At 33.0% G+C, this 12,970-nt stretch overlaps 2 protein-coding genes across 2 annotated transcripts; one reads left to right on the top strand and one right to left on the bottom strand.

The window, feature by feature from the left end:
• Positions 1–3,437: 3,437 nt before the first annotated feature.
• LOC133287389 (secreted RxLR effector protein 161-like) lies at positions 3,438–4,492 on the bottom strand. Its single transcript, XM_061484982.1, has 2 exons — positions 4,487–4,492; positions 3,438–3,845 (listed from the first exon to the last, which is right to left on the bottom strand). The coding sequence occupies exons 1-2, from the start codon at positions 4,490–4,492 to the stop codon at positions 3,438–3,440; spliced, it is 414 nt and encodes a 137-aa protein (XP_061340966.1).
• A 3,994-nt stretch (positions 4,493–8,486) lies between these two features.
• LOC133287445 (zinc finger protein 1-like) lies at positions 8,487–9,654 on the top strand. Its single transcript, XM_061485065.1, has one exon. The coding sequence runs from the start codon at positions 8,623–8,625 to the stop codon at positions 9,484–9,486; it is 864 nt and encodes a 287-aa protein (XP_061341049.1). The 5' UTR covers positions 8,487–8,622; the 3' UTR covers positions 9,487–9,654.
• The last annotated feature ends 3,316 nt before the right edge of the window (positions 9,655–12,970 follow it).

Genomic DNA, 12,970 nt, shown 5'->3' on the forward strand with positions numbered 1-12,970 from the left:
CTAAAAGTTTTGAAAAGAAAGACCTTAGAGTAGCTTCTTTTGTATATAGAACACGAGTTCTTTAGAATCTTTTGATTCCCTTAATTAGTGGGAGTAATACTCAATGCTTGCTTTTGAATATTTTAGATTTTTTTGATTCCTTTGGTTAGTGGGAGTCATATTCAGTTTGTTTCTTTTCTATGCAAACTGATAATTATTTTGTGATATTTGTTTGAATTTACGTAATTGATGATGATCATCATTATTATTATTTCTCCTGTCGACTAAGAAATATATGTATGGAATAATATCTTTAAGCATGTTGTGAGCTTAAAGGTGATTGGATGTCACAAATTTTGAGATCTCATGTTGTACTGTGACATACTGGCTTATTTAAGCAAAACAATTTCATGTTGTTTAGAAATTGCAGTGATGCGATTTTATATTGTTGAGAAATCGTATCAAGAAGTGCAATTTCATGTTGTTTAGAAATTGTGGTAATGCAATTTCATGTTGTTCAGAAGTTGCATTACAGAGTGTAATTTCATGTTGCTTGGAAATTGCACTAATGTAATTTCATGTTGTTGAGAAATTACATTGAGGACCGATAAGAATTAGTGTGTCACATTGTTGATCACATTTTGGCACTAATTCTTACTACACTACTAGGCCTTGATTCATGAAGATATAATACTCATTGTATGTGAGTATGGAAGGTCATATGCTATGATATTTTCGGTATATTGATCGCCATATTCCTATGAGGAGATTATGTTGGATTGAATTGTGTTGAGATGCTGAAATTGGAATATTGTTTTTCAAAATTGTGGCCACGTAAAATTATTTTTTAGTTATTAACCCGATAGAGTCGTTTTCGAAATAAAATGATTTTCAAAATAATATTAAATTAATTAATATAGCCCAAGTGGGAGAATGTTAGAAATTTATTTTATGGGCAATATTAATTAATTAGTTTTGTATTTAAAATTAATCGAGTTAATGGATATTTCAATATTATTATTGTAACTAGCTCATTGTGATCACATTGAATTGGGCTTCTGGCATCTGTTGTTATTGGGCCTAGTTGGGCAGCAGTGTAGGCTTTAGTGTGACCCTGGTTTTCCATGATGGGTGGACCCAGTGGACACAGACTCTTTTCTAGGTTATTAGCTAGGTCCCCTCTCTAGCCTATAAATATTGGAGTTAAGCTCCATAAGCCATCATGCTCCCATCGCTGAGGCTGCCTTTATCGAAATAGGTGATAGAGAGGAAGATCTGGCATGTAGTCCTTTCAATCTTTCGACTTTGTGACGATCCAATAAGGTACACACAATCCCAACTTTGATTTCATATTGTTTAAGTATTTTATAATCATATACATGATCCAGGGTAAAATATTTCTATCATAGAACACCTCTATACTTTATTTATTCGGTAGAATATAACCTAGTTAAACTTAGTTGTTCGGCATTTGACAACAGCTCAACATCTTGGGGCATAAAAACTGTTTAGGCCCATACTTAAATCCAGAAGCCCAATCTCAATGGTGAAAGTACTTCAAAAAATTTCGTGGAAATGATATGAACGGGTGAGCGGATGCAATACTCAATATTCATATTCGATGGATGCGTGTAAATTCTCAACCACGGTGTGTAAATTTTGTGGTTCTCTGCGTGATTATAACTATATCAAATTTGATGGTGCTCATGAACACTTTGATATAGGACTTCTTACTGCACATCCACAAACTCAAGCATCTCAATATTCATATTTGAACAGTTCATGGTTCTCGCAGAATCAAACTCCATTAACAGTACTCTCTTTTTTTTCTTTTCTTTTTTGGATACAATTAACAGTACTCTTCTAGAAGGCCAGTGTTAGTCTCAAAATTAGTTTGAAGTTATTTACAATAAAATACGTACATGAGCTGAAGTTATTTTGCAATTAATTTAAATTTAAATTTAAATCGATTAAAATTTTCAAAATTCTGATATAATAATTTTAAATTTTAAAAACTTAACATACCGATTATTGCATTAAGGAATAGTTCTTATAATTATATTTGACTCAATTACCATCCTTTGATATAGCTGTGAAGAGAAAAAGACATACATTTATATCCTTTAAAAAGATACACACTAAACTCATATATATATATATATATATATATATATATATATATATATATATATATATATATATATATAAACTTCCTTATATTTAAATATCTAATTTTTCCGAAATTTTCAAACACCTCTTTTTTTTGCATGTATGAATATTTGTTTAAAGTAAATTTGTCTTAAAACGAACGTTTATTCTTGAATTATTTAGTGAGTTATATATAATCACGATATATTTCATAAAATTAAAAATAAATACACTTTTACTTGATGATTTAAGAAGAGTCTTTTTCAAAGGTCCAAGAATAACATTTCTTAAACTGTGTGTATTGATAAATTAAAGTGTAACCAACCAACTGATTTCTGCCTTAAACTTTACTTGAGTGGTCGTGGTTCGGCATATCGCATCTCAATTTCTTATTTCTCTTTTAAGTACGGTTGGATCTTTCTTTATAAACGGAACACTTAGGGGGTGTTTCTTTTCTTTATGTTTTCTGTTTTTCGTATTGTCTTTTTCTTTTTACCTAATTAGACAAGTTAGAAAAGGACTGGATTCCTAATATATAGTCTTGCCTCTGACATTCTAACTTCACTAAGCTAAAATAATATAAATCCTCATGCGCTAATAACCCTCCAATAATATTCTCCAAAAAAAAAACCAACCATCCAATAATATAAATATTGAAAATATTCAAGTGTGAGTAGTGATAAGAAAATCCTACATCAGTTATAAATTGTTAAAGAAGTATACAAACCATTAATGAGCTTAGCTCAAACTTAAACTAAATCATAATAATATAAGGAAATGGATATTTACATATATTCTTTCCAATAATAAAGATATTCTTTCCAACACTCTCTCTCAAGCTGGAGCGTATAAATCGTAAGCACCAAGTTTGTTACATATAAACTTTATTTGAGGACCCCTCAAAGACTTACATGTGGGTGTGTATAAAAATATATATATATGTTAATTGATCATTAGAGGGTACAAAACTAGTTGTAATTTCATCAGCAAGGACCTTCTCTCGAACAAAGTGACAATCTATTTCGATATGCTTGGTTCTTTCATGAAACACTGGATTGAAAAAAATGTGTAGTACTACTTGGTTATCACAAATGAGAGTTACTAGTCTAATGTTTTCAAACTTAAGCTCTCTAAGAAGTTGATTCAGCCAAATGAGCTCCAAGTAGTAGTAGCCATGGAATGGTATTCTGCTTTAGCACTTGATCTGGCAATTACATTCTGCTTGAAAAAAATGTGTAGTGCTGCTTGGTTATCACAAATGAGAGTTACTAGTCTAATGTTTCCAAACTTGAGCTCTCTAAGAAGTTGCTTCAGCCAAATGAGCTCCAAGTAGTAGTAGCCATGGAATGGTATTCTGCTTTAGCACTTGATTTGACAACTACATTATGCTTCTTACTTTTCCATAAAATCAAGTTGCCTCCAATGAAGACACAATATCCATTAGTAGATCTCCTATTAGTAGGACAATCAGCCCAATCAGCATCAGAGTATCCAACAACTTTAACATGACCTTTATCTTCATATTCAAGGTCTTTTCCTGGATATGCCTTGATATAATTAAGAATACGAATGACGACATTCCAGTGTTCTTGACATGGAGTGTTAAGAAACTGACTTGCCACACTAACTGCAAATGAAATGTCAGGCCGAGTATCTGTGAGATATTTCAGTTTTTCAACCAATCTTCTATACCTCTCAGCATCTTGAAAGGGCTCCCCCTAATTTGGTATAAGCTTGAAACTTGGACCCATAGGGGTATCAACAGACTTAGAATTTAACAAAACAGTCTCATTAGGCTTTTGGATTGAATTGGTTCTTTACATGTTATCAAAGTCTCATGTCCCGGGTTCAATCCTCACTGCCCCCACTTTCTCTTTTGGAATTTTTTAGCACAAGTAGGTGGGTTTGTGCATTGTCCACCCTTCAAGCCCAGTAGGCTTTCGTGTGAGGGGAGCGTGTTAGAGAAGTATATAAACTATTGATGAACCTTCACCTAACCGCTTAAGTTTTGGGTTGAATTAGTTCTTTACAGAAATAAACTTAGTGATGATCATATAAGTGCAAAAGACCCATAAACTTATAGCGGTTTTAGGTTTAGATATGGTGTCAACTCATTTATTGTGGTTTATTGCTTGGCCCATTAATAGAGGTTTCCTTTGTAAGTGTTTCGGGCTCCCCCATACTATTCTCAACAATGAAGACCTCTACTTATTGTTTGGAGATATTCTAATCGGTTCATCGCTTTTCAGGATGAGTCCCGGGATTAAGGCTTTAAAACCCTCCCAAAGATGGTACTGAGGAGAATCGAACACATGTTCTTACCCTTATCTGCTCAATTTCCTGACGCCAAATGAGATACCATCATTTGGTAAAAATATCCTACTTATGTTTGTACAATATTCGATTGGTTATTATTAGGTGCTAGGTGGGTTAACTAGTTTATATAATATACACATTAATTTATTACGCATAGTTTACCATGCGATTAATTTTAGTTTATTTCTCATCGCCCACCTCCCCCTACCACCAAAAAAAAAAACTTTTATCATTTTTTTAAAAACTTTTATAATGTTTCTTTAAAAAAAGTTGTGAGTTGACTAAGTTTTAGTTCTATCACATACATCACCAAACACACACATACAGACACACAATAGCCTCGGTGATGAAGAACTGACTAAACCAAGCTAATTTTAAGAGAGTTCTTACTTGATGATTCCATTATGTAATTTATCTACTGTCTGTTTTTATTCATTTAATCTAATAATGAAATATACAGTAAAAAATTAACAATTAAGAGAAAATATATTACATTCAAAAGAGATATTTTTTTTATATTATAATTTTTCAATTGAATTTAAAGATAAAAAAGAAGACAGAAATAAAAGGACATCAAATTTGAATCCTGTTGTCGTTCATTATAGTGCACTTTCGGTTCTCTCCCTTTACACCACATGCCCTGTGTGACCGCATGCTCGACTCATCTGTTTATCAACTTGCTTTGATATTCATCCATATGGTCATAAATAGCGCAATTGCATGCATAAACCAAACTCGGCCCTTCGAAAACGAGTTTTGGATGTGTGTGTGAATGAGAACTGGGGATGACGACGTAAGGAAAAAGAGAGAGAGAAGAAATCAGGGTAGAAAAGGTCCATATTGAAAGAAATAAAGCAAAACTGATAGCTCAGAGTGTACGTGCGACGGGATAAAAGTATATGCTGATTTCTCTTTAGTATTATTTGGAAAGGATTTAAAGCCCGCTCCAAATAGAATTACCTCACATGAAAGGACACTTGTGATTTATTCAAAAAGAAAAAAGAAAAAGAAATAAAGCACGTGATATTATTGGAAAAGTTATACATACTATCAAGCAATGTTATAAAATTCGGACCGACCGACCAGGTCGATCCGGAAATCGGTGAACCGGTTATGTAATCGGTCCGGTTTTCATATTGGACCAGCCATGTTACAGAACCGGTGTGACCCGGCCGATTTTCGTTAAAACCGGTGACCCGGCCCGGTCTATAAAAAAAACTAATTTATTTTCATAAATTAATGTCTTCTTTTTTTACTCCCAAACAAAATATTTGTTTTCTTTTGAAATATTTGAGAGATTTGTAGCTTATTAACTTACATAGATTATGTACCTACAACACTAATATTATCTTGATTATGCAATATGCAGGAAATTTTGATTTGATTTATAGTTAGAGATGTCGTTTACTGAACCTGAAACATAGTATCACAAATATTATATGTTTGATTGTTCTTTAGTTGGACAATGATATGTAATTTATTATTTTCATATTAAAATATTTGAAATCGGTATTTTTTTTTTACAAGTATTTAACTATATTTATAATTTTTTTAATATAAATTGTAGATTTACATATACTTTCTGAGTTATGCGGTTGCGGTTGAATCAGTGACTCACAGATTGAACCGATAACCCAATAATTTAATACCTAGATCGGGTCAATAAACGGGCCGAATTTAATAATATTGTTATCAAGTAGGTTTACAGTTTATCAAGTAGGTTTACAGTTTACTATCTGTTAATGTATTGTACCATCTTTTTCTATATTGTTTATAACCGTTGAATAGTGGTCAGTAAAATATAATAAAAAGAGAAAAGTAAGAGAGAACGGGGATAGTCATTGAAGAGAGAGAAAATCTTATATCAAATGATATCCCTTGATTTGATTTTATATGACAATTATAAGAAAAGTAGTAAAAGATGATAAACTTCCTTGGTCTCTCACCGGTATTATTGCCAAATTGTGAACACGATCTTAGGGTTATCTATATAACTCGAGTACGTGACCATGAAGGCCACGCCATGTCTTGATTTGTCATGACACTTTGTCATCATCTGCATATGTTAGTGCCGAGAGAGAAAGCACTTTAAACGCCATCGATTATTTGATTTGAATTTGTGGGTAACTAGAAAGAGAAGAGAATGGTAAAGTAGACATCATAAAGTGGTCATCTTTCGAGGACTTTGATATGGATCCGAAAGATACTTTTTTTTTTTTTCAAAGGACGAGGGTGGATTGGAACGTTGTGGCATTCTTTTTTGGATGCTTTCTGATGTGGAATAGTTTGGACAACAGACAGACAAATCTCTAAAAGAGATTTGGTTCTATGCATTTATTATATATAGCTAACGATATATACAAAAATGGAATCATAGTTGTTTGTCCAATGAGAACAATTACTATATATTCCAGAACTCACTTATGATGCTTCCAACGAAATCAAATCATATGTTTATTTTTCCTTTTTTCCCTTATTCAATTACAATTATCAGAGAAAATATTATTATTTAAAGAAGATAAAGTTTTTACTAAGATACCATTTTTAATTGAAAGGATACAAAAATGTAAATAAAACAGATGATTTAAATCTCTTTTCAGGTGGGGTTAATACTTTGATGATTGAAGTTGTCAAAAAATAAATTGTGATTGTATTCAAAATAATTAATATTAAACATAGAGTTTAGTATTTATCTGTCACATGAGATAAGATTATTTCCTATATAATCTTAAAATAATATCATTTTGAAGTTAAAAAACATACACGATATTTTGAGAAAATTAATATTGTAATCTGCATTTTTTTTCACGACCCTAAAATTATATTATTTTCAAGTTGGAAGAAATAACTTCTTTTTTAGTAGGTTGGAGGAAATAACTTTACCCGTGGAAAAATACTTTTTCCCTCAATTATATATGCAAAAGCCAAATTTATCCTCTTAAATCAATAATTAATAACAATGTTACTTAACTAACACGAATGCCACTATCAAAGGCATACAATGGGACTCCACTGCATCAGCTTCCCCTTTAAATTAATTGTCGGCCATTTGTCCCTTCTACCATATGCCACACGTCACATAGAATTTTTCTTCCCTTCAATTTATTTCCCTTCTCCTTCAAATCATTTATCGTTGTTACCATGTCACATAAAAAGCATGGCATTTTTAAAAGGAAAATTTCTTAAAAGAGTTGCAAAGGGACAGTCTAACAACAACTGGGGACATGGTGCACTGACTGATGGACTTTCAAGTACAAAGGAAAGTTTGTTTGGTGAGTAATTGTTCTACATGACAATGTTTTGCTTTGTCTCCTATATGATATGATTAAGCTTACTTTGAAGCCGCGCGTGATCGCATCACTTAATAATCTTCTTCTGGTCCTTGCCACGATCACATAACATATATGGACAAGGGGCTTACTTAACATGTTGGTGTTGATAAGGCAAAGGCTCAAAACCATTCAATTCATGCAAACAAAAACAAAAACTAAGTAGTCGACTATTGAAAAGTACTATACAAATTAATATACAATGAAGGAGTCTCGGTCTACATTGGAACATCGATCAAAATGTTATTGTTCACCAAGTTTTTTATCTAAATGTCATGCGAACAATGTTATTTTCCAATCTGCCACGGGGGCAAGTTTGCTACCTGGTGTAGCGAACTCAGTTTGCTGATGTGTCACATTTTTAGTGGATAACAAGTATAAGTTTTTTAAATATATATATATATATATATATATATATATATATATATATATATATATATATATGAAGTTCGCTACTCCGTGTAGTGAATTTGTTGTCCACTAGAAACGTGACATGTCAACCAACCGAGTTCGCTACACCGGATAACGAACTTGCCCTCGTGTCAGTTTGGAAAATAATACTGTTCGCGTGATATTTAAGTAAGAAACTTGGTAAACTTGGTCACTGTTCTGTCTATACAACCAGCCACATGGTCGAGTACTGGACTTTCAATCAAAGTCAAAAGTAGTGTACAAAACATAAACCCATCATTTCTAGCTCCTCCTAGAGCTATACCACTGTTACAGTTTTGACCTTTGAGAAAATAAAAACTTAACCTTATTCCATATACAGATGATAATATAAATAATAAGAATAAAGCATGTGTCTCCTTCATATACTCCTCTCTTTTTCCATTTAAAGGTAGATCTCATGAATCAACAAGGAAATTACTCTGCAATGAAAACACTGAGTCACGTGCCTTATCACCACCGTGATAACCTAAGTATCCTCTCTTCTCGAGAGGCTCCTCCAAGTCCAAGTACACCATCGCAGAATCCACGGGAAAAGAAACTGCAAACTGCAGAGGAAGAAGAAGAAGAAGAAGAAAAGAAGGAAACAAAGACAGATACTTTATTGGATCTGAATGTCCCTGGCGATGAATCTGCTATTGGGTGCAGTCAACAGCACAATCTCATCAACTTTTCGGACATGGATTTGTCCAAGACTTCATTAGAAAGCCCTTCTGGTTCTGAAGCAGAGCCACGAGTCTTTTCTTGCAACTTCTGCCAGAGAAAGTTCTACAGTTCTCAAGCGCTTGGGGGACACCAAAATGCTCACAAGAGAGAGAGGTCAATAGCGAAAAGAGGTCAGAGGTTAGGAACAGCCTTTGGGGTTCCCTATCTTCATAATCACCTTCACCGCTATGCGAGTATGGCGTCTCTACCCCTCCATGGTGCTTGTAGTAATAGACCACTTGGAATTAAGGCTCATTCGATGGTTCAGAAGCCTTCTCATCATTTTTCATCCAATGGATTTGGAAGCACTTATGGACATCATGGTTGGTCAAGACCCCTTATTGATCAACAACCTCGAATAGGGAAGCTAGCCATGGAAACTTTCCACAAAAGAGAATTATCATCACGAGGCAGTACTGTTGGTAAATTCCAAATGGTAAACACTACCATGCTCAATTCATCAGCCAATGAAGATATCAGCGGAAATCTTGTTAGTGAAACTCGTTTGAAGACTGACCAAGAAGAAATTAAGCACCTTGACTTATCCCTGAAGCTCTAACTCAAGCGTGGGCTTGTGCTGTATGTAGTTAGTAGTACTTTTCGATCAGTTAGGGATTAACATTTTGCCGAATTTATTTCCCCATTGTTTGTAATAATATATATATTGTGTAAATCTGTTTGTGGGAGGATCAAAGTTCTTTATCTGTTAATGAATTCTCAATTATTCAACTCCAGTAAGTTCGGGTGTGCAATGAGTTTGAGCTTTTTAAGTTTGTTAAGTCCTTAATTTCCTTCCCAAAATACGTTTATTTTCATTTTCTGTTCTGTACATAGGTTGATCTAAAAAGGGGTTTAACTTCTTATAACTGGTCAGTCTCAAAACTGATACAATTAATTGGTTCAAATTTATAAATCAAATTACAGCCCTACTAAAATTATCCACGATTTGAAGTCTAATCTGTAAAATAATGCTAGACTATAATCAATTCCCACTGTGTTAGCGGTTGATTAATCGATTCCCATGCACTGTGTTTTGATCACCCACGTAGGATCACAACTCATGTGTCTGGCCAATTGCTAAACGACAGATATATATCTGGTTAATTAGACTAAATTGTTTCAAAAAATAGATCTGATCCAATAATTAGAAGCACATCCATATGTACCCAAAACCCAATTTATCCTTCTGATAAGAAATCCATCAAATGGTATTAGAGACGCAAACTAACTAATTCCTATGATAAATGTACAATCATAGTGTTGTAGACCCATATAATGGGGCCTTCCAGCCATATAAATTGGGCCTAATCCGTCAGCAGGTAAAAATCTTGTTATATATTAGGGGTGTTCGCGGTCTAGATTGGATCGGTTTTGAAAGTAAAAATCATCCGATTCAATTCCTTCGGTTTGATCAAATAATCATCCATTCGGTTTTGATTTTTTTTCAAATCCGATCCGATCCAATCCAATTTTTTTCGTTTTGGATTGGATCGGTTTTCGGTTTTTTGAAAATCCTAAAATTTATTTCATGATTATTGTGCAAATAACATCTTTTACATCTATTGGCTTTGTAATTTTTTTTTTTTGAAATACAAAAGCAATAGTAAACTATAATATAGTTTTTTCATTTTTGGCAATGAGATATGAAGCTCTACAAAGATAAAATTTTGTTGATGAGATGTGACTAGATTTTTTTTTGAGTTTAGTTGATGGGTTAATGAGTCTTGAGTTTAGAAATTTTTAGGCTATGATTAGAGAAAGACCCAAGTAGGTAGAGGGAAATTAATATATTGGATTGGATCGATTTTCATCAACCCATCCAAAAACCGATCCAATCCAATTAAAATTTGCAGTTTTTAATCGGTTTTCGGTTTTTCGGTTTTCGGTTTATTCGGTTATCGGTTTTTCGGTTCGGTTACCGCGGTTTGGATCGGTTGATGAACACCCATATTATATATAAGTATAAAATTAAATCTCATAGATATAGATTTTATTGTCACTGTACACACACTACATCACATTTAACTTTATGTCTACTCGCAATGCACAATAATGTGTCATAATTGGCGGCCATTTCCTCCATAGACACGGCTCAACTACAGATCCTACAGTAACATTGATCTTTTGGGATCAAATACATAGATTCATAATATATTATTATGAAAGTATAACAATTTAAAAATAAAAATTGCTATCTCGAATTTGAGTATTCTTTAGAATTTAATTAGATTCAATAGTTATTCCTTCTTGAACAATATATGGGTCTGCAGATTAATTTCATGTATATATAACTGAATTCAGAAGTGGTAGGGCAAGGGCAAAGTAATACATTTAAAAAAATATTATTATAACAAAAACCAAACGAGTGGGTTGGACTGGATAATATAACAGGCGTACGTATATTATCTGATTATAAACAATGGCTGATTGTTTGTCCGCACATGGAGCAGTAGATTAGACTTGCTCTATATTAACGTAGTATAGGAAGGCATGTTTGTCCCACTTGCTGGTGCATCTACTCGGTCTCAATCATTATATGATCTCAAATCTTGGAGAGATTCGTGTGTTTTCATATTTAATAGTATAACGATAAATCTAAAGAATAAAATTGCAACCCAATTGCATTAAAGGACAAAATCTTCAAGTTAAATAATTAACTTGTAAATTAATGTGTCTGTTAGTCATCAAAGCCTACCGTCCCATATTCTCACAGCTGCAAGCAAACCAGATAGCACATGTTTATTTTCACATGGCTCATTCCTAGTTTTCCACTAATTTTTATTACGGACCCCGCCAAATCTACAAAAGCATACTTTTTCGTGATTTATCTGATTCTGTTAGGACATAAAAATCTATCTTTCTGATCTTTTAGTCCCTTTTACAAACAAACATGTAACTGCAAACAATATTGCTATGAGGATAGGTCAGGCATGTTGTTAATGAACCTTGAAGCAATTGTACAATCACTATTACAAGCTGATCCCTTGAAGCAAAACTATAACATATGAAAAGGAGGAGGTTAACATTGAATATATAATGTTAGTTTGCATAATATATCATATTTATAAATCATAAAATAAGAATATGATAACTGATGTTGGGAATACATGATTTTCATAAACACATAAGAGATAAAGACATACCCGGAAACAATGACGAAGGATTAACCGCATTCATCATCTTGTGAGCAATTGTGTTGGGCTCTCTCTAAGCCTTCTTTACTTTGATATTTATTCTTATGGAGAGAATCACATTAGGGTTGAAGGGGAGAGAAGACCATCCCTAATATATATATTTCATAACTTATAATCTGGTACATCCATCATATACCAAATCATTGATTGAGATTAAATGCATCAGTACTTAATTGGGTCATATAACGTTTAATGGGTAATATCAAGAGTCTTAATATTATAATTATAATAAAATTCTTTTAATATTATAATTGACTCTTAATATTTCTAACATATAAAGCCTAAAAAAAACTAAATGATGATAGTTCAGTTGGTGCATAAGAGCTATAGGTGAAGGTGAGAACATATATTTCATTCTCCCCATTACTATATTTGAGAGAAGTTTAGGGCTCGTTTGGTGAACAGGATAGGATAAGTGTAGGATATGATATGGGGTTGATGAGCCCATATCATGTCCTGTGTTTGATGAGCACCCGATTAGCAATATGATAAAATTATGTAGAAGGAAAAAGGAGAAAGAAAAAACAAAATATAATGCAATAAATACAAATATATTGGATAGCCTGGGAATATATTGGGTAGCCTGGGAATATATTGGGTATCCAATATTGGTATCCTATCATGTTGAATCCTAACCCAGCTCTCCCCGTAGGATAAGAAATCATGTATTGGATAGGATAAAATGAGATAAAAGTTAATCATATCTTATTGACCCACCAAACAAGAGATAAAAGTAGGATATAATAACTTATCATATCTTATCTTCTTTATCAGGTACTCCAAACAGACCCTTAAAGTCTTAATTCTGGATTCGTCTGAACATGATTACCTCTCGTTCTCGTGAAGAAT

The sequence above is a fragment of the Gastrolobium bilobum genome, unplaced genomic scaffold, assembly GCF_033153095.1.
Source record: "Gastrolobium bilobum isolate Gb01-03AN ecotype WA unplaced genomic scaffold, APGP_CSIRO_Gbil_v1 utg647, whole genome shotgun sequence".
In the NCBI taxonomy this organism is placed as follows: Eukaryota; Viridiplantae; Streptophyta; class Magnoliopsida; order Fabales; family Fabaceae; genus Gastrolobium; species Gastrolobium bilobum.